The following is a 23504-nucleotide window of genomic DNA, read 5'->3' on the forward strand; positions in this document are numbered from 1 at the left end:
TGGTTAAGAAGATTGATGTTTGTACAGTAAAGCTACAGCCAGCAGGCAGTTAGGTTAACGTAGCGTGGCATACAAACACTGGAAACAGGAAACATGGGCCCTGGCTGTGTCCAAAGATAAGAACATCTGCCCACCAGGTGCTCTAAAGCTACAGAAATGTTCTCTTATTTGTTTTTTTACTAAAGCATGCCATGTTGTGGTTTTATCGATCGTGTTAGAGGTGGCTCTTGTTACCTTTTGACAGAACCATACTTGCTGTTTACGCTAAGCCAACTGGCTGCTATGGCATTAGCTTCGTATTTTCTGCAGAGACAGTGTGGTGCTGAGCTTCTCAGCTATCTCTCTGTAAGACAGAGAAGCAAAAAAAATATTTATTTTTTTTGTAAAAAAAAAAAAAAAAAGATTTTGGACAGTTGAATTGAAAATTAACATTGGAGCAGTTTCATTTCAAAACTCTGAAAAGTAATTGTGTGTCATGTCTATCTACACAGGATCTCATCTGTGCCCTCGGAGTTTAGACTGTGCCCGGGCAGGGCGACACTTCTGCCAGCCGGGCAGCTCACACTGCGGCCCCTGTCTGCGCCCTCTAGTGGAGAACTCCCATGGCCACTGTATGGTCAAGAGGAGGCAAGCTCCTCACCCTGCTCAGGCCAGAAAAGGTAAGTGGTAAGCTACAAACTCCTGACCAGTACCACTTCAGCTTCTCTGGCCTTTTTATTAAGAAGACAAAAACTAGTCCTTCACATTATAAACATACAACATAATTCCTATGCACACAGGACTAGTATCAACTGGGGACCTTGTTTAAAATGAGCAATGACAGAGAAGGGTAGGAGCAACAAAACTGTTGTTCAAGTAGGCTACAGGCGCAAAGCATCTTTAACTTGATCTAAATGAGCTGCAAATGTTTATTAATGCTTTTAACACATGTAGAAAGTGGACTTTCTACATGTGCGGAGAGATGAGAAAGAGTGAGAGAAACCTGTAGTTCAATGCCCGCGACTAAAAGCAACTGCGTGACAATTGAATGTATACTCGAATATTCACGATATAGTCATTTTCTACATCCCACAGAGAACAAGCCGCGATACATCGAGTATATTCGAGATATCGCCCAGCCCTACTTGACATCATATCGTATGAGTATGACACACAAAACACAGACGTGGGTGGTTATTTCTAAATCACATTAGGTCCCCTTGTAGGAGGTGTAGTGGAAATTCTCCTTTGTGAGGTAGAGAGTTGCTAATTCTCCGAAGAATTTTAGACTTGGCGTGATGAATCAGATCTCTTTTCAGTTTTTCTCAATTGCTAAAACACAATTTCTGAAACCTTGCTCCATTTTCTGAAAACATTAAACACAAAACCTCAGCTTCAAGCGCTATTTACAAAACCTCTGACAAACTTTCACCTCAAAACAGATTTACCTGTGCTCAAAACCAAACACTGCTCTCAAATCATAAACAAGGCGATCAAAATGATATACACTATCGAGCGGTCAGTAAACAATACACCAGAAAATAGAAAACACAATGTTCAAAACATATAGTTCTGAGGGAGAAGTACATTTTTAATCTCAAAACAAATTTCATATTTTTCCGTCATTGTCTTTTGATGAATGAAAACATGTTCTATCATAGTAGCTCAAAATTGATCAGAAATTATACTCTGCTTTGCTCTTTGCAATTTTTTTTGTTCTTCCTCCTCCTTGTACCCCTATTTTTACAGTACTGTACCCTGCATCTCACAAACTTGTCTTTTGTTTCTGTGATACTGTAATTCTTGTTCTTTGTTGATATGAACCTGCAACCAGTCAAAATCTATTGAGCAGTCAGTACTGTAAACAAATGGAAAGCACAATGTTCAGGGCCAGACAAATTGTTTCTTCCATCCATTCTTAGACTTTCTCCGTCCCACCTTCAACAACCTGTTTGCTGTCTGAACTGGCTTATATTGGTTGTGTCACATGATTTGAAACAATTGAAATCAATTTTGAGTGGTTGTGTTTAATCAATGACATGTGTTCTCTATTTGTATTTGATTGCTGCCACTTGTGTTTACCAGTATGGATGACATGTGCATTAGAGTGCAGAATGTGTTTTGAGAATGAGAATGTGTTTAGAGTTCTGCTGAAGAGTCTAAGTGAGATCTGCAAATTGTGTTTTACCATGTGAAATGGTTTAAGGTATTGATAACAGACTGCACAATTAGCTAAATGAGTTCAGGCAACTGTGAACTTTGTTCAGCCAATGGGTTTTAGTGTTTTAGCAATTGAGAAAAACTGTAATACATGCAGCATGGAGACAAGACCCAAAGTTTTCTCTCCAGTCTTCCAAATGTTGCTGACTTAAATACAACAGAGTAGAGGTCACATACTTTTACGACAGTTGGTTGTTGCCAAAACAATGACCACCTGATGTTTGGTTGATCATGTCCTTCCCAGGACAGTGACCCTTTGATGATTTATTAGAATGTAAATGTCATCCTATCTGTCTTCGTGTAACACCTCAGACAGAGGGAGCTGCCCCTCAAATGGCTTTCTGACCCTTTCGCCTTAAAGGGGAATCTCCCCTCCTCCTCTCACATCCTGATATGGTCTTTACAGTACATTGATTACTGAATGGAAAACTATTTAATTTCTCACAGAGGGCTGCAGGCTATGTATCTCTGGTAGAAACTGTGATGCATTTAGATTTTAGATTTTGGGTTTATAACACAGGCAAAAGCCCAAGCTGAGAAAGGTAAGCCCTGAAGACCTGATGTCTTGGTCATGGTTACTTTCTCTGACTTGTCTCAGGATGAACAGTTCTCCCTATGACTGTGTTTTCAGAACCACCACCAGTGTGCTGATGCATTAAAGGAGGTTGACCTTCAGTTCTAGGGGCTCTGGTGTGGAAAAACCATGGAGGTCCTCTTTGATTATGTCCAAAAGACAATGGACCGTGGAAATAAATAAAAGTGTTATTGTGAGAATAGAACACAACTGTGACAGCATTCATTTAAACCATCAGACTATACTGTATGTGATTGTGTGTGTGCCAGCTAGACTCCAACTGATGTGTTCCTGCCGCCTCTGCACATCAGTCATGTACTTTACCAAAGGGTGACTTCAGAGACTCAATGTTGTGTCATAGTTAATGTCATAGCTAATGATAATGAGTCTGCTTTCATATCCTGCTCTGTCAGAGCCTTTGAGAAGTGATAGTTAGCCAGTGGATGTGGGATCTGTCAGGTTTGTCTAAACACAGGGACATTTTCTAGAAAAATTCAGACTGAATGTTTGAAGAAAGGAATATAGAATGAACTGAGCATGAACATCATAGCTGGTCCAGGCAACGTATCCTCGATACTGTGTTATAGATATAATACTTTACTGGTTATGTATGTCAGTCAGACAATCTAAACAGAATCCACACACTAGAATAGCTTTGACTAGGGCTTGATATCAGATCCTTTTTTTGTATGGACTGCCATGTGTCTTTAGCACTAGTATCTAAAACTGTCATCAAATATCTGGTCAGATTCACTATCTTAGTTTACTTATTATAATCCTGTTGGCTGTAGTTTTTGTATCGGTGCTAACAAAAAACTAAATTACAGTAAAAATGGCATGGTATCAGATAAGTGTTGTTTTGGTGGAGATAGAAGATATGAAGGTATTTAGACATTTCAAAAGATAGTAATTGTTTGGCTCATTGTCAGTGGTCTTAAGTTTCACACTATGATGCTCTACCTGCCCCTCTAGGCTCAGTTTTGCATGTGAAGGGCTCAAGTTAGTAATGTGTAGTATCCATCCTCTGATTGGACTTTCAGAATAAAGGCTGCTGATTAACAATTTCATTATTTTATATGAAGTACTTTGGGGGTTTGGCTACAAGGCAGAGTGAGTCTTGGGTTTAGCTTCAGAAGGTTTTGATATTGTAGACAGTCAAAAGAAAATAGTGTCTTGCAGAGTCTGGATGAGACAGTTTCAGCACCTTTCAACCCCACTTCCATCATCGTCTTCTCTGACAGAAGGCTGGAGTCTCTGCCAAGACCACTTATCTGTCTGTCTGACTGACTGTCTGTCTCATTGACTGTCCCACTGACTGGCTCATCAACTGTCTGTCTCAGTGACTGACTGTCTCACTGACTGTCTCACTGACTGCCTCACTGACTACCTGTCAGACTGCCTGTCTCACGGACTGCCTGTCTCACTGTCTGTCTGTCTCACTGACTGTCTGACTGACCGACTGGCTGACTGTCCCACTGACTGTCTGACTGTGTGACTGTCTCACTGACTGTCTGTCTGACTGACTGACTGACTGACTGATGCAGTAAAGACAGTCTCAATGATTATGTTGTACAGCTCATTAGGCACAGTCTTCCTCTCTGTACTCCTCCACTCTGCCACCTCTCTCAGGCTACTTGTCCTCAGCTGACAATTATATTTTAACATATTATATTTTCTACACAAGAAAAACCTCAATAAGCATACATAAATGCAGTACAGAGTGTACAATGTAGAATATTATATACACTACCAGTCAAAAGTTTGGACACACCTTCTCATTCAATGGTTTTTCTTTATTTTTATTATTTTCTCAATACTGAAGACATCCAAACTATGAAGGAACATATATGGAATTATGTAGTAAACAAAAATGTGTTAAACAAACCAGAACATGTTTTATATTTCATATTCTTCAAAGTAGCCACCTTTTGCTTTGATGACAGCTTTGCACACTTCTGGCATTCTCTCAGTCAGATTCATGAGGTAGTCACCTGGAATGGTTTTCAATTATCAGGTGTGCCTTGTCAAGAGTTAATTTGTGGAATTTCTTGCCTTCTTAATGTGTTTGAGACCATCAGTTGTGTTGTGCAGAACTAGGGTTGATACACAGTTCAATACAGTGAATAGTCCTATTCGACTACTGTTCTAATCAGGGGTGTAAACGCTTACATTTTTTCTACACGTGTACACGGGGCTTCTAACCGACGTGTACCCGGTTACACGTCGGAGATTTATGATCTTTCTATCGCAGTTGCGCTACATAACCATTAGAGGGTTCTGTCTCCATTCAACCACCTCCTAATCCCATTAAATCAAAGCCATTCCAGTAGTTATCAGACAAAAACGTTTATTCAACGTTATTCTTGTAGACCTATTTCAACTAAATTATAGCCATGAGTGAAAGCTGAAAAAGGTTTAACCTTCTTTTTTAGTCATTGTTTTAACTATTTCTCACAGTTGTACAATTTGTTTTTAAACTTAAAGTTCAAACTGAGTCCCTCTCTCGCAACAGGAGCTGCGTCTGAATTTTAATATACGTCTCATAGTAAAAGTAATCTGGAATTGGTGATAGAAAGAAACTAAAAAAGAAGCCAAAGTATGCTGAAGTGAGAGGAAAAAACTTCACCTTTATATCCACAAAGCTAAAGAAGTAGAGGGGGAATCTCACAATTATTCACTAAAACTGTCGAAAAAAAAATGTTTTTTTCCTCCTCTTTAGACGCGAGGATATGTGATCAGGTCGTAAAAAGCCGACACAGAACACCAACCAACAATATAATGTACAACAACACATAACAATAAAGGCTAAAATAACAAGCCATTAACAGTTTTTGTTAATGACACAGCAGCTGTCTTGCCTTTAAGTGGTCTCGCTGGTCTGAAAAACACAATAACAAAAACAAAAAAAAGTTTTTTTAATTATTATTTTTACTAATGGCCAAGAACGACATTTTACCAGTATGCAAAGTAAATCACCGAATGCAAATAGAATAGCCTAACTCAGATCAAAACAATGATGAAAATTATATTAATAGGCTATTGTTAATAGGCTAATAGTGCAAGAGAGAAATAATTGTATAATACTTCATTACCTTGGCAGGTTTTTGTTGAGGAAGATGAGCTTATTGACATTGTCTGGTAGTAGCCTGGAGCGTAGCTTGGACACTACTTGGCCTGCTGCATAGAAAACTCTCTCGGATGACACCGAAGTGGCCGGTATGGAGAGAGGAACTTTCTGGCCAACCTTGACATGATGGGGTATTGCAGTTCATGGGCTCTCCACCACACAAGGGGTTCTGACTGAAGAGGAATGGCCGGGTCGGAGAGGTACTGCTCTAATTCAGATCCGGTGTCCTCCTCGTCCTCTTCCGCACAATAGGTCCAAACAGAAAAGCCATGGCACTAGTCTGCGTTTCTTCCCCTTTTTTGCATCTGGTTCCCGATCTTCACCTTGTCTCTCCTCCTCCTCTTCATCAGGTCTCGCTCTTGCCTTTTCTTTTTCTGCTTCAAACATTCCCTCCATGTGCACCTTTGCCGCAACTCGTACTTCAGGTGAGAGGAACCTCAGCTTTTTATGTCGGGGGTCGAGGACTGCAGCCACCACAGCAGGCGTTGATGCCGTCTCGATGTCAAAAGGCAGGAATCTTTTGGCGAGTGAGTCTCGTACCATGTTCAAAAATATTCTGATCCTGCCATTGCTTCGGTTTGTTGCCAGCAGATGTTCTTTCATGAGGCCACACACCACCGGGTACTCATCTGAGAGTGAGACCGCTTCCTCGGCACACGAGGCTGTGGTAGCCACCTCCAATGCTTTCAGTACCGGTTCTACCTCCTCCATCATCTTTAAGTAGTCATCTCTCAGCTCTAGGTTGCGCGCATCCCCAGGTTTGGTGACAGAGCGATCAGACAGCACAGCAGTGATCACCCAACGTTGTTCCAGCAGCCGCGCAAACATGTAATAACTAGAATTCCACCGGGTCTTGCAGCACTGAATAAGTGCATGTTCCTTGTCGGGAAACATTTGTTTTTGCTTTGCACGGAGAGCTTGCGTCGCGATGGTGCTATGGTGGAAGTGCGCTACCAACTTGCTGCTGGCTCCCGCGACGCACTCCAGAATCGGGACAGCTTTGAACCCGTCCTGTATCGCCAGCTGAAGAGTATGGGCAAAGCAGCAGACAGACTCCCACTCACAGGCCTGGTTGGCTTTGATGATATTTGCTCCATTATCGTGAACACACGCCCTCACCAGGTCACTCTCCAACTCCCACTCCGCCACAACACGTTTTAACTCCTTCTCGAGGTTTTCTCCTTTGTGCCTCTCCTCCAGGTTTTGCGTAGCTAGTACATACGCTTGCATCTTCCACTCCTTGTCGAGGAAGTGACAGGTCACTGTCATATATGCCGTTGTGCTCAACGAGGTCCAACAGTCAGTCGTTAATGCCACATAAAGAGCTTGCTTCACTTGGTGCTTTATTTTTGCGGAGCAATCTTGGTAGAGCTTTGATATCCTTGAATTTCATAGCCTGGCTTCAGATATTTCATCAGCTGAAAAAATCGGTCGTCCTCAACCATTGACACAGGCTGCATGTCGAGGGCCACCATTTCAGCTATTAAGTTGCTGATATGTTCCCTCCGTGCCTTGTCACATTTCTTTGATTTGTTGTATAATCCCTCATGCTAGCCTGTGAACTGCTAGCGGTAGCACCACCGATGCCAGCAGCAGCAGTCTCTCCCTCTAATTGGTTAGGGTGTTTCCATCACAGGTGCTTGCGCATGGATCCCGTGCTGTTACTTTAAGCCAACTTTGCCTGGCATAATTTACATTCAACTGTATTTTCAGTGGCATTTTGCTCAAAAAACTGCCACACAGTGCTGCGCTTGCTTTTCACCGCCATCGCATCCCCGAGTCAACTTGAAGTCATGCGACACTGGCTGTGGCCGCAGGTTTTTTTATATATCAACGTAACATTGTGCCCCATGCATCTATTATGTATGCGGATAACTGCACTAGTGGGAACATTTAATTGTATAGTTAGTTAATGTTATTATCTGAAGCTTTCAGGCAACATTATCACCCCTAAAACTACTATAGGCCTATATATTGGTGAGAAATAATCGAGGAGTGATGATGTGAAAACAGTTATTGATTTTTCTAAACGGTTATGATTTATTATCCGTGTACCCGTTTACACGTGTAGATGTTGACACCCCTAGTTCTAATCCATAATATGGGAAGAACCACTCAGCTAAGTAAAGAGAAACAACAGTCCATCATTACTTTAAAGCTATGGTCTACGATCTGAGACAGATTTGAAAAAGCCCCACACACACACCCCTCCCCTCTGTGCTCCTTAATCCCTCCTCTCCGAGCTAGTACCACTCTCCCCTTGGAGCCTCCCGTGACACACCCCCTCCTGCAACAAGCAACAAGAGCAACAAGCCGGCAGAAACCAAATACAGCCCAGTTTGAATGCGGAGTAACGATGTCGGATTCACAAAGCAAAGTTATAACAATGCACGTTGAAACTCGCGTAACTCTTGTAAGTCATTACAATGTCCACAGCTAAGCTCCACAGCCAAGCTAGCGTAGCGTCATTAGCATGCTACAGCTACGTTATGTTACAGCTACGTAATAAGTTACTTTTTATCAACAGCTAAGTTAGCCACTTCTAAAAGTTATTGAGGGCCAAGAGACTAACAGATGCTGCCGTCAGCTTTAATCACAACGATCGCTTCCACATTGTGGCTGAAAACTAAATCTGCATGAGCCTCAAAACCAGCTGTGTCCCAGCTGTTGTCTGAGTAGCACCAGACCGCGACACAAACGTGCCCGTAAACCCAAATCTCTTGTTTACGACAGATAAGACACGCAAATACACACATCGTAACGCCTATATGATAATCCATCATATTGATTTAGCAAAGGCTTCGTTGAAAACAAACGGACAAGACCGGGAGGAGGGTTAGCAAAACAGTTGACCGGGCGAGAGGTTGCTATGGAGAAATAAATCCGCACAGGATGAGTGAAACCCCAACGCGAAGCTTTTCACTGGCTGCTTCATTTAGCTGCCATGAGCAAATAAATAGGCTGATTTGGTGTAAACATGATAGCAATTTAGCTTGTTGTTAGCTTACAATGCTAACATAGAGGCTAACGTCTCCGTCGAACAAGTAAACAAGTGTTGACAACACTGCAGAGACAGAAATTGTCTGGACACCGTCTAATAACAGAAACAAACTAACGGCAGCTTTCACAGTCATCAGCAGCATCGGCATGAAAGTTATCTGTGACACAACATCCACAATAAAGACGAAAGATTACCTGTTCAACAGAAACTCCGCTGTATCAGCACCGGGTCCATATCTTCACGGACCTTTCGCCACCATTCAAATGATGACCCGATGTTTATTCCGTTTCGAGCCCTCTTTGTTTCACATCTCGCTTTGTGTCTTTTCAGTGACAGACTTTCTTTCTTTGACTCTTTGTCGGTGGGGCGAGCAGAGGCAGCTGAACTGCTCAGGGCAAAACAAACCTCCTGTCCGCTTGTAGTTTCAAATGCGGAAGTGGGTCGGGACCAGACGTGAGCAGGAGCAGGAGAGTGAGCGAGGGGATTGGATGGGACAATTGATCCAATAGGAGCCATCCGGACCGCATGGCTCCTATTGGTCAATTTCTTTTCAGTTTTGCAGGCGCCAGAGAGAATGGATTTATTTGGTTCCTTTTGCTCTTCACAGTGTGTAGGTCGTACTATTGGGCCATAACCACCATCTAAATGATGTTAATAATAATAACAAATCTTTCAAATCGTAGACCCTAGCTTTAAGACAAATGACAGTCCATCATTACTTCAAGACATTGTTGGGAATTGATGGTAGGGCAGGTGTGGTTATTAGAAATGAATAATTATTGATAATAATTATTTAAATTAAATGTATGAATGTTAATGAAAAAATATTTTCAAACCGTTAAAACGGGGCACCACCCTGGAATCAGGGACCAATAACCAGACCAAAATTAGTCTCAAAGAAGGGTTCACTTTAAATTAATTTGAGCACTGACCATCACAAACAGTAAATACCACAAGACATATGCACAAAATAATCACATAAAACTGCTATGTACAATATAATAGACTTTATTATTGTTAGCAACTTGATTAAATCAATAATACTTTCTATAAACAAAAATCAATTACTCAACTTAAGCAGCTAGACTATGAAACTAAACTAAGACAAACGCAAGCACAAATAACAACAGGCGTGTGTGTGTGTGTGTGTGTGTGTGTGTGTGTGTGTGTGTGTGTGTGTGTGTGTGTGTGTGTGTGTGTGTGTGTGTGTGTGTGTGTGTGTGTGTGTGTGTGTGTGTGTGTGTGTGTGTGTGTGTGTGTGTGTGTCGGAGAGACGAAGAAAGAGGAGCCAAGATGGCGGTCGTAGTCAATGAAACAAGATGGCGGAGAGCCAAAATGGCACCACACTTTCTTGGAGGGTGACGTCACAAAGTGTTCTGTTGAAAGGACTACAAAAATGGCTGAACAAGAATTGGGGAACTCAGTTTGTTCGACTACAAAAATGGCCGAAACATGACTTGGAGAAGTCACGCGTGGATACGAATTCAAAAATGATAATGATTTTGCTGAATCATTTGTCTAGAAATCCAACAATGGTGTACTTGAATATGTCACCTAAAGGTAGTCAATTGAAAGAACGCGCCAGATTTGAACAAAGGCACTGGTTACACCACTGTTGGCTTCGTGTGCACTTTGATTGCACACTTCCGCTCCACAGAGTGGAGGTCATGATGTGCAAAAAAGAAGAAACAAACAGCATGTTTTACAACATAAAACTAACAGCAATTAAAGAGGACACGGCTGTCAACAAACTCACAAACAAACAATGTAGCTCACAAGCATACAATACACGCTAACTTCTAGTATCTGCCCAGACACTAATTAAGCCTCACTTGTAGTCGTGTCTTCCTTAATCCAGCTCGCCTCCTCGGCGTGTATTAAAGGCAATTGCAGCGTCCTGCGTTGGCTGTTAAAACAGCGTAGTTGACGTGGGCAATAAGAAAACGGGCAAAGCGTGCGTTTTCTGAGGAAAAGGGTTAGCTACATGCTACACGCTACACGCTACACGCGTGCCAATCTGATGTCAGAACCATGTGGACAGTCCCAACAACATGAAGGTCAGTCAATCCGGAAAATTTCAAGAACTTTGAATGTATCCTCAAGTGCAGTCGTGAAAACCATCAAACACAGGGGTGACCTCTGCTGCAGAGGATAAGTTCATTAGAGTTACCATCCGCAGAAACCCACATAAATGCTTCACAGAGTTCAAGTAGCAGACACATCTCTAAATCAACTGTTCAGAGGAGACTGCATGAATCAGGCCTTCGTGGTCGAGTTGCTGCAAAGAAGCCACTACTGAGGGAGAACAAGAAGAAGAAGAGAGGTGTTTGGGCCAAGAAACACAAGGAATGGACATTAAACCAGTGGAAATCTGTACTTTGGTCTGGTGTGTCCAAATTTGAGATTCTTGGTTCCACCCGCCGTGTCTTTGTGAGACGCAGAAGAGGTGAGTGGATGGTTTCTACATGTGTGGTTCGCACCATGAAGTATGGAGGAGGAGGTGTGATGGTTTGGGGGTGCTTTGCTGGTGACACTGTTGGTGATTTATTCAAAATTCAAGGCACACTTAACCAACATGGCAACCACAGCATTCTGCAGTGACATGCCATCGCATCTGGTTTGTGCTTAGTGGAACCATCATTTGTTTTTCAACAGGACAGTGACCCCAAACACACCTCCAGGCTTTGTAATGGCTATCTGACCAAGAAGGAGAGTGATGGAGTGCTGCGTCAGATGACCTGGCCTCCACAATCACCCGCCATAAACCTGACTGAGATGGTTTGGTATGAGATGGACTGCAGTATGAAGGCAAAGCAGCCAACAAGTGCTCAGCACCTCTGGGAACTCTTTCAAGACTGGAAAACCATTCCAAATGACTACCTCATGAATCTGACTGAGAGAATGCCAGAAGTGTGCAAAGCTGTCATCAAAGCAAAAGGTGGCTACTTTGAAGAATCTAAAATATAAAACATGTTCTGGTTTGTTTAACACATTTTTGTTTACTGCATAATTTCATGTGTTCCTTCATAGTTTAGATGTCTTCAGTATTGATCTACAATGTAGAAAATAATAAAAATAAAGAAAAAACATTGAATGAGAAGGTGTGTCCAAACTTTGACTAGTAGTGTATACATGGCCTTGTATTAAATCATATTCTATTGATTGCTCAAACAAGTAGTGTGTGTGCGTATCAAAGCCTGATATATATTTTTTCTGCACCATAGAGCTCAATTGTTGCTGAAAAACTAGAGCCCGACCATTATATCGGCTGGCCGATATTATCGGCTGATATTAGGCATTTTCCAAACTATCAGTATCAGCATTTATAATGGCCGATAGATGAATATTTAAAAAATAAAATAAAAACACTCGTGTTTAGAATGCCACAAACCCGACAACCAGCTGATCCAGCCAGAGTCGGGCAGAGCGAACCAGTTATCCATGACTGAGATCATCGGTGAAGTGTGTTCATGGTAAGTTGGTAAGTGTCACGAGAAATAAATTGCTTGAATAACAATTAAAAGAACATCCCCATCAGTTCTCTTAACTCAAATAAGCATGACAAAATTTGTGACTACCATGTCCAGTTTTGCTGCTGTTACGTGTAAGCCGAGAGTGAAATGGAATTAGCTAGTAATTTTGATGTTCCTCTGTTCTGTTGTGACAATAAAACAAACATGTTTATTTTTAAACTGCATTATCATATTATTTCAGTGAGGACTCATAAATAACTACAAATAACTAATGTTACGGAAATCTGTTTATGTTTTGTTACGCATTTCTGGATTTTATATATATATATATATATATATATATATATATATATATATATATATATATAAAATATATATATATATATATATATATATATATATATATATATATATATATATATATATATATATATACATATGTCGGCCAATATATCAAATATCGGATTTTTAAAACACCAAATATTTGTATTGGTATCGGCCTTAAAAATCCTTTATCGTTCGGGCTCTACGAAAAACTATTAACACAAAAAGTTTGGAATCAGTCCAGTAGATCACGTCAGCTGACAGCAGTGTTTTCATATATTATTTTAAAAAACTGTGTCCACACACATGAACGTATAAGCTCACTCTCACACACACCCTCTTTGAATCATTTCTGTGATGTTGTCAGACACAGCCTCAACCTGTCAGTAGGAAAAGAACACTTTTATTGGCTGTAACTTTGACTGTCGGCATTGCCCCAAAGTATTACACTGCAGCCTGACCGACTGGACATCTTCTCTTCATCTCTCTTCTTCCTGTTGCTGTAGTGATGCTCACACACACACACACACACACACACACACACACACACACACACACACACTAATGCTGTGTCACTTTGAGTTCCCATGCCTGTGTGACCTCCTCCCACTCTTCAGCATTATAAAGTCCAGGCAGTCTGGTGTTGCTCTGCAGTGCAGCACAGGATAACAGCAGGTGGAGGGGACATGGACACACATTAAAGTCATTAACACAATCAGTACTGCAGCACCACCAGTGCCACATGGGGCGGTGTTATCTTTGTTTTTAATCTTATGTGACCCTCAGCAGTTTTCCTAGCTGTGCAGGTCAAGTGACTCTAATTTCCAGCAGTCAGCAGCAGCAGAGCCACAGAGCTGATATCAGTCGATCAGAAGATGTTTTAGGACAAAGGAGCGTTTTGAATGCACTTCTGGCAGATTTTGACCTTTTTTAAGACCACATTCCTTAAGTTAGTCTTTGGCCCCATTACTGCTAACCCATAACTACTGAGACTTGAGTTCCTAGATTAAACTTGACTGTCAGCCATTACCATCTAGTCTCAAAGATTAACCAGGTGAGATAGAGCATTTAAAAGACATGAGACCACTTCAGACAGGCCATGTTTGAATTTAGTGTAATTTTAATGGACCAAATTCATAGACATGAAGGACCTGTATCTTAGAGAAAACATGGATGTTTATGAGGCATAGACATTGTATCAAAAGATGCTACTGGGGTGCATCATGGGAGATAATGGAATTGTAATGGATTTTTGGAATTTGACCCATACAAGGGACTAAAGACAGGATATCTGGGCCTCTGTTGGCTCAATTTTGACTAGGGATGCATGATACTCATTGGCCCGATAATGGCTCATTTATACACTGCCTGGCCAAAAAAAACAAAAGTCACACACTCCAATATTTCATTTGACCACCTTAGCTTTGATCACAGCACGCATTCACCGTGGCATCATTCTGATAAGCTTATGCGATGTCACAACATTTATGTCCGTCCAGAGTTGCATAAATTTTTCGCCAAGATCTTGTATTGATGATGGGATAGTCGAGACAGCTGCGTTAAGTCTTCTCCAGCACATCCCAAAGATTCTCAGTGGAGTTAAGGTCTGGACTCTTGTGCCATCAGGGAATAAAAAATCCACTGATGGAAAAACCTGCTCATTCAGTGTATTCAGGTAGTCAGCTGACCTGACCAACTGAATCAACCCCAGATCATAACGCTGCCCCCACAGGCTTTTACGGTAGGCGCTAGGCATGATGGGTGCATCACTTCATCCGCCTCTCTTCTTACCCTGATGCAGCCATCACTCTGGAACGGGGTAAATCTGGACTCATCAGACCACATGACCTTTTTCCATTTCTCCACAGTCCAATCTTTATGCTCCCTAGCAAACTGAAGCCTTTTTTCTGATTAGCCTCTCTGATAAGTGGTTTTCTTAAGGCTACACAGCTGTTTAGTCCCAATGTCTTGAGTTCACATAGTGCATGAGGAAATGTTCTTACTTTCACTATTAAACATAGCCATGAGTTCTACTGCTGATTTTTTTCTGAGCACATTTCTTCCTGGAAGAACACCGCTATCCTTCCAGGTTTTAATAATGTGTTGGACAGTTCTCAACCCAATTTTAGTCATTTCAGCAATCTGCTTAGTTGTTTTCTGTGCTTGATGCAGGCCAATAATTTGACCCTTCTGAAACAGAGTAACATCTTTTCCAGGACCACAGGATTTGTCTTCTGACATGTTTTTTTAGGAATGAGAAGCTCCTCACTGCATCAGTTAGGGTTAAATAACTTGTTGCCAGTTGAAACATATTAATCACTGCAGTAATTATCCAATGGAAGGCTCTTACCTATTCGCTTAGTTAAATCTAGGTGGTGATTTTTTTTTGGCGAGGCAGTGTGTGATCGGTTATCAGCCAATAAGGAAATTATAGCAGATGAAAAGAGGCGCTAATATGAAAACAAACTGCTTTCATTGACAGCAAGTGCAGAATGTACACACTTATACACTGATATAGTTAGTGGCAGCTCTTACAAGAGCTGGGGAATATTAAATCATCCATCTTTGCTCACTACATCTTAACCTTTTTTTCTTTTCAAAATACAAAAATGTACAATTATCGGTTACCTTATCGGCCATGAGAAGGGTGTTATTATTGTTTTTAATTAGCGGTTTTGGCTAAAAAAAGAAATCTATATAAAAAATATTGTGCATCCCTTTTAAAAAATAATATTTTGTGTCTTATAACACTGGCTTCTGTAAGTTATGATTTTACACCAAATGTTTTGACCATATGGGTTTATGAAGGGCTGTTTTTAAACAGGCTCTATACCTGAATGCTACAGTAAGTGTGTGTTTCTCTGCCAGATGTGTGTACGAAATCTACAGGTGGAGTTTTGTGCATAAACATGCTGCTGATGTGTGAGTGACAATTTGTTCATTTTTATTTTCAATATGAAGTAAATGGGTAACCTACCTGTGTTTGAAAATATGTAAGATTACATGAGCTTGTGATGTGATTGGTGCTTTTTGTTTTGCTGGATCCTCCTCTTGTGCAGTTTCACAGTGGAGCATTTGGTTTGACTCCTTGCATAAATGAGTGTTGTGTTAAAGGTCGTGACTCATTCTGGTCTTTTCTCTCTCCAGGTAAAATGAGCACTTACCCTGAGCTTGACGAGCAGATCGACTTCCTCGCTGCCATTATCAGTGAACAGAGAACTGAGTCCAGGCTGCCAGGTACTGATTAGTCCACTTCTTTACCCTTGTTTGTATTTACCATGACTCTTATAATGACTCTTTTAATTCTTTGTCCCAGCTCCAATCTCCCATGACGTACCTAAACCTCAATCCAAGCAGCTCAGTGTGGCCGGCCCCACCCACAGAGCCTCCACCATAGAGCAGCCTACGAGCCACAGTGTCCCGCTCACCAGCGTGGCTCCAGCCACTGCCTCAACCACAAACCACACCCCCCCTCTGTTCAGCGATCCCATCATCCTCCCTTACCCGTCTAACGACCGTGTCTTCATCAGTAAGTCTTTTCTGTCCTTTTGTCATGACTAGCTTCTTGTTTCTTTCTTGTTGCTACTTCTTGAAGAAGTATCTGTATATCTGACCTGAGTGCTGTGGTGTAGGAAGGTTGGTTTGCATTTGTGGTATTTATGAAAGACAAAAAGTTACATTACCAGAGGACATAAAGTACAGTTCCTTGCACTTGCACTACACACACAATACAGAATAGAATAAAAAATCCATGTGATAAAAAGCAAATCACACCTGCAACAATAAGAAAAGGGATAAGATGAAATAAAGGTCTGGACCCTGCAGTCGACCTGAAGAGACTCCAGTAGAGTAGCAGCACGATGCACAATTAATGAACTACCAGCTGCAGTTGAAAACAGCTACAATAATAATAATCTCCCATCAAAAACTGTTTAAATGCTTAAAGGAGACAATTTTATATTAATAAAGACAATCCCTGTTTTCCCTGTTTGAACCAACAATAAAACAGTCTGCAGGGTGCATACATAGACATCATTTTCATCTAATTCTAATTGTTAAATGTCATCTAATAGCATAATTTTGTTTAAACAGGCCGCTGATTTCCTGAAACATTTCCTCCCCCAGTGATTATGGTGTGCTGTGTGATCAGAGCTGATACTGAGCACGCTCTCATCAACTTTTATTAGGCACATTGACAAGATTGTCAATGAGTGTCATTGTAACGCTGTGTGACTCAGGTACCGGGTCGGGTCCTGGTTTTTCAGAACCAAGAGGACCTCTATTGATAAGCTGTGCAGGGAAGCTAGAGGCAGTCTCTGCTCTAAAAACCCTGAATGAAGCATCCAAGATTAATTCATTCATTTGAATTCTAAATCAACATTCAAATGTGCATAGCTTTTTTGTCTATTCCCAATATTTCTGCAAAGTTGTAGATAAAGATTTTAGTAATATTATTGATATAATACTGTTCGTAGAATTAGATTCCAGTGGTGGCTGCTACGGTCAGCTTACACACACCTGAGCCAGCACCGCTCACCGTGTCTCCGGACAGCTATGTTCTGTTTTCATCTTCCAGTTCGCTTCACATCTATAATTAATAAAGACACAATTATTCAAATGTGTGACATGGTGACATAGTGTGATGTCAAGAAGTCACAGAATTAAAGATGGGACTACTGACGAGGTGTTTCAGGAGCAGTGATTTCTGCAGGAGAGAGGAGCTCCCGTTGGCACAGACCATTTGCCTTTCTAACTTTTAAGACCTTTTATATGCACAACAACATAAAAAAGGAAAAACATGAAAAAGCATGATATGTTTACTTTAAAGGAAGTTGATTTAATAAAAAAATAAAAATAATAAAACAAATTTAATCAGGTGAACAACTTTATTTGAAATGAGTATTTTTTGTTTGAGGAGGATTTTATCCCATGATCTAATTAGTCATGGGAAAACATGAAAACTTGCCATGCAGCCAATTTTCTATGACCAGAGGGGGAGCATGTTGTCATGTTGGCATGTTGAATCTATCACAGGGAATGTGGACCATCCTGCCTTTCAGGAGCGCTGAAAGGCAGGATTTGATAGATTCAGCTCTCACTAGCCCCTTTTAGTTAGAAAATGCGCCACATTTGCAGCCAGGTAAAGGCTGCAATCTGCCGTCTTGTCTGTGAAACGGAGGTGTAATATTCCTCCTTTTCAAAAAAGCCGCCACTGAGGTAGGCGTAAAAATGTGACGTGACGTGAAGAGTGGGCGTGAACAGTGACGAGTGATCTGGTTATTGACGATTCTCTCGGCTGTGATGGTTAGCATCTCCTGGATCTATGCGGCTTTCCAGTTGCTCATCTTGACGTCTGTGAATGAAGTGATGAACTGACTGCTTTACAGCTGTTGCCTGCTTTTAAAACTCCCGGCTGCGGGTCGCACAACAGTGCACGTCATCGACACCTCCGCCCATGTCACGCAATTGCCGGGACATTGATGACTTGGATTTACAAAGCAATGGAGGTGGCAAAAAGTGTACCCTCCGAGGCGTCATATTGGCGGACCAAAGCAGACCCCCAATATGCTGCGCTCTGTCTAAATTCGCGGACCTAGCCGCAGAAAGGACAGCCAAATTGGTGGCTTGCTGTCCAGTATAAAAACGCTTAATGAGGATTTGCCTGTTGGTAGATTACCTAATTTTTCTGCTTGGGAGGAGATTTTGCCAAAGATTACTGGGAAATACCAGGATCACATTTCTAGTTGAAAACCTGCAGCCAGTAACAAACCCAAACTGGCCTCACTTTCAGTCATGGAAATAAAAATGATGGAAAAAGAAAAACATCTTGAACCGACATTCCAAAGACTTCAGACTGTGAAACATTACAATCTGTTCATAAAATGACCTCCTTTGTCTGAAGGAACATTAGCACTGCATGCTCTGAAATCTCGGGACTGACCACAAATTTATAATGGGGTGTGCGGAGCAAAGCTCGTACGTCACTGTCATTTAGTTCTGCCTCACTGCATTACTTCCATCAATGCTGTTTTCACTGCAGTTACCACAGGGCAGTACTCAACACCCTGACAGCAGCTTTTATTTTCACTCCACACACTCCTCTGCTTCTAACACATATTCAGAGCTTTCATTCAGGAATCATGTCGTCCGCTGACATTAGCAGACCTGCACTGCACTCTCTCCCTCTAACTGTCTGTATGTATTTCTTCTCAGTCATGAGCAGCGTCTTCATCATAGCCGGATCGCTGGCTTTGATCGTAGCAGGAGCCTGTTGGGTCAGGTAAGATATTATTCCTCCCTTTCTTAATTACTGCAGGAGACTCCAAATGACAGCTCTCGGCCTTTCACCATTTGATGATACAGCTAGCAGATTTGCTATATTTTTGCCAGTATTCCAACTTGAGGCATTAAGAAATCTATTACATGTTGAATATTGGTTGAAACTATGGACAACTTGCTTAACTGGTGTATAAAATTTCAGTGCCTGTTTTAATTACCAAGAGACCAAGACTAGAAGACTGAGAAAACTAGTAAATATTAACATTTAAGAGGTTTGAACCAGATAATTCTTGACATGTTTTCGTGAAACAATTAATCTTTTAGCAAAATGAATATCCTGTCAATTGACTAATGAATTAAGCCTCCAACTGTTCCAGCGTTGTTTGTGTTTAGTGTCATCTCAATTTAAGTAGTGGCCCAAATTTCAAATATCAAATCAATTTTATTAAATAGTCCAAAATTATGTTGCCTCAGTGATTTGCCTCAGTCTGTACAGTATCTTGCATATACTGCGGCGAAACCTGTGAGAGACGGATTAAAAATAAAAAAGCAACTTAATAGCGTGTGTTTTGTTAGAATCTCACTGCTATTATGCAGATCCAGAAAAATACTTAATTAATTTGATCAAAGTGATTACCAAACATAACCGAACAAAGATTTTGTGAATACAAAAGAGAAGTTGCTGTTTGAAATGATTTGTTTTGTTCCTTACATTACCTGGAAGAAAACGATTGACTTTAAATATTGTCAATCAATTCCAAATACATTCACAAATCAGAAATCAAGTACTGAACCATGAACCATCTGCCAGTGTGTTCATGTTTGTTCTTGTTGCAGGTTGCAGAAAGGTGTGCGTCTGACACAGAAGGTGGACTACCCTGTATATGGACTGATGAGAGCCCAAACTTTTGACAGTTGGGTGAGTATTAAATCTTTATTGTGTAACAAGAACTTCCCAAAAAACACTCCACGTGTGTTCAATTCTTATCAAGATGTTGCTGTCAGTGTAGTCTCAAATGTAGTTTTTTTTTAAGTTGTACCAATGGAACTTACTGTCAACAGGTGTTTGAACCTGCATCCATCAAGATTACTTTAACATAAATATATGATTATGTGCGTGTGAAAGACAAACCCACACAGGGAGATAACACCTGACTGAAGCCCCCCTCAGTGTCATCGGGTGGACACCAACACATCTTTGCTTATTGCTTCTACACATTTATTTATTGCTTATTCCACTGCTCCAAAGTGACAAATAGACAATGAATTAATGTACCATTACATAATATGTAGGCTAACTTAGTGTTCCTAATCAGAACACACTGTTTGAGTCAAAATGCTTATTTTTCATAGATTGTTGTCATCTCAGTAACAGTAATAGTAGTAGTGTAGTAATTGGTCATATCATACTGTATACCACTAGACACACTCGTATCTATCCATTGAAGTAACAGTTCACCCACAGATGAAAGTTAAGTCATTATCTCTTCCCCACATGCTGATGGAAAGTCATAGTCCACAAAACATTTCAGGAGCTTCACAGCAAAACAGCGTTGCAGCATTCTCCTACATCTGAAGTAGGTGGGGACTTGATTTAAAGCATAAAACAAAATGAAATGAAAAGGTGCTCCATCAGGTGTAATCCAAGTCTCCAGAAGACCAAGGTCCCATATTGATTTGAAAATATATTTACACACTCAGCATGTACAGTAGCTGAGGTTCAGACTAACACTAAGGGAACATTCAGACTAAATCTGCAGGTTTGTGCAGCAGTGTGGGAGTGTCACTCCATGGTCCATGTGTGGGATGTGTTGGGCTGATCAGTTTGCCAAAATGTGAAGCTGTGTATGTTGTTATGCTACCAGCATGCCGGTTCTACTACTAAAACAATAGTAAACAGCCACGATGCGAGGCAGATCATTACTGTGTGTTTTGAACTGGGGCGCAGTTTAAAACACACTGCTACACAGAGAAATGTCAGTTGTGTTCCCTCTACTCTGCTTATTATCTGCAGTCATGTCTCTGCCACAGTAGGTTAAACATGCTGGTCCTACGTCAGCCCCCTGTGGCCTTACATTCCAGAACCGTCCCCAGCTACTTCAGTTGTTGGGTTAACAGTTTTGCTGTGAAGCTCAGAAATGTTTGTGGACTACTTTGTTGACTTTGTGAAACTTCACTTGACTTTCCATCAGCATGGGGGTGAGGAGATAATGACTGAACTTTACTTTTTGGGTGAACTGTTCCTTTAAGCAAACAACAAATAATTACGAGTAAAAAGAACACACAAGTTGTGTTGTGAAATACAGTGGTGCTTGAAAGTTTGTGAACCCTTTAGAATATTCTATATTTCTGCATAAATAAGACCTAAAACATCATCAGATTTTCACACAAATACTAAAAGCAGATAAAGATAACCCAATTAAACAAATGAGACAAAAATATTATGTGTGAACCTTTGCTTTCAGTATCTGGTGTGACCTTGTGCAGCAGTAACTGCAACTAAACGTTTCCAGTAACTGTTGATTAGTCCTGCACATCGGCTTGGAGGAATTTTAGCCCATTCCTCCGTACAGTCAAGCTTCAACTCTGGGATGTTGGTGGGTTTCCTCTAGGGCTGTCACGATTCTCCAAATCCTCGATTCGATTCAATTTTCGATTCTAAGGTCACGGTTCGATTCGATTCTCGATTTTTTACATTTATTTTTACATTTACAGGTTGCTATGCCATTTTTAGACTAGACTTTTATGCAATATAATATCTGACCTTTGTTAGTTAGTTAGTTTCTCCTTTGTAAGTGCAGTCTTCTTCACAGAAGATGACATTCAAGTTCACAACAAACAAACAAAAAACTAAAACAGCCATGTCCATAGTCTTCTCTGAACAATTAAGTGTCTTAACAAACTATTTGCGAACAGTTGGACATATACAAGGTGCGTAAGGTGTGAGTGGGCGAGCGAGAGTGAGGGAGCGTGCGTACGTGCGGACAGTGAATGAATGAGAGAGGAAGGAGAAGCGAAAGGAGTAGCAGTAGTAGCGACAGCAGCAACAAAGTGTACAATATAGGCTGCAGTTTGGCTGAATAAAGGCGACGGCTCCTCAAGATACAGCAAAGCTCCCTGGTATTATTTCCCGACCAGCTTAACACGTGAAAGGGGGTTCACCCCGAAGGTAAACAGAAACTTCGGCCCTGGAGGAAATCATCTCCCCTGTGCTTCCCGTCCACGGTCCGGGAGCCGAACAGGAATGGTGTAACACCATGCTATCGTTTGACTGGCTGTAGCTAATAGCTACTGGCTTAGCTAGTAGCTAAGTTAGAGGAGGTTGACTGGCAGCACTTCAACACGTGTGTGTTTTTTTCCCCTTGGCAAGCCGACCAGACGTGACGTGGGGGCGTGGCAGCATCGACGATTCTATTTTTTAATTCGAAGTTCGAGATTGTGAATTAATTTCATCATTTTCGAATTTTGATACCCATAGTTTCCTCACATGAACTGTTCGCTTCATGTCCTTCCACAACATTTGGATTGGATTAAGGTCAGGACTTTGACTTGGCCATTCCAAAACATTAACTTTATTCTTTTATAAACATTCTTTGGTAGAACAACTTGTGTGCTTAGGCTCGTTGTCTTGCTGCATGACCCACATTCTCTTGAGATTCAGTGCACGGACAGATGTCCTGACATTTTCCTTAAGAATTTGCAGGTACAGTATAATTCAGAATTCATTGTTCCATCAATGATGGCATGCCGTCCTGGCCCAGATGCAGCAAAACAGGCCCAAACCACGATACGACCACCACCATGTTTCACAGATGGGATAAGGTTCTTATGCTGGAATGCAGTGTTTTCCTTTCTCCAAACATAATGCTTCTCATTTAAACCAAAAAGTTCTATTTTGGTCTCATCCGTCCACAAAACATTTTTCCAATAGCCTTCTAGCGTGTCCATGTGATCTTTAGCAAACTGCAGACGGGCAGCAATGTTCTTTTTTGAGAGCAGTGGCTTTCTCCTTGCAACCCTGCCATGCACGTCATTGTTGTTCAGTGTTCTCCTGACTGACTCATGAACATTGATATTAGCAAATGTGAGAGAGACCTTTAGTTGCTTAGAAGTTACCCTGGGGTCCTTTGTGACCTCGCCGACGATTATATATCTTGCTCTTGGAGTGATCTTTGAAGGTCGACCACTCTTGGGGAGGGTAACAGTGGTCTTGAATTTCCTCCATTTGTACACAATCTGTCTGACTGTGGATTGGTGGAGTCCAAACTCTTTAGAGATGGTTTTGTAACCTTTTCCGGCCTGATGAGCATCAACAACTCTTTTTCTGAGGTCCTCAGAAATCTCCTTTGTTCGTGCCATTGTGTTGTGAAGATCAGATTTTGATAGATCCCTGTTCTTTAAATAGAACAGGACGCCCACTGTTTGTCTGTCATCCCATTGATTGAAAACACCTGACTCTAATTTCACCTTCAAATTAACTGCCAATCCTAGAGGTTCACATACTTTTGCCACTCACAGATATGTAAT

The 23504-nt window shown here is 41.2% G+C and overlaps 1 protein-coding gene across 1 annotated transcript in view; it reads left to right on the top strand.

Moving 5' to 3' along the window:
• Positions 1-23504, top strand: part of npdc1b (neural proliferation, differentiation and control, 1b) — a 59650-nt gene that overhangs the window by 27992 nt on the left and 8154 nt on the right. Inside the window, 5 exon segments of the mRNA XM_084360335.1 lie at positions 492-659; positions 15846-15935; positions 16015-16227; positions 18912-18978; positions 19815-19896. Coding sequence (XP_084216461.1) covers positions 492-659; positions 15846-15935; positions 16015-16227; positions 18912-18978; positions 19815-19896 — 620 coding nt within the window.

Source organism: Pagrus pagrus (assembly GCF_965226575.1).
Source record: "Pagrus pagrus genome assembly, chromosome: 8".
NCBI lineage: Eukaryota > Metazoa > Chordata > Actinopteri > Spariformes > Sparidae > Pagrus > Pagrus pagrus.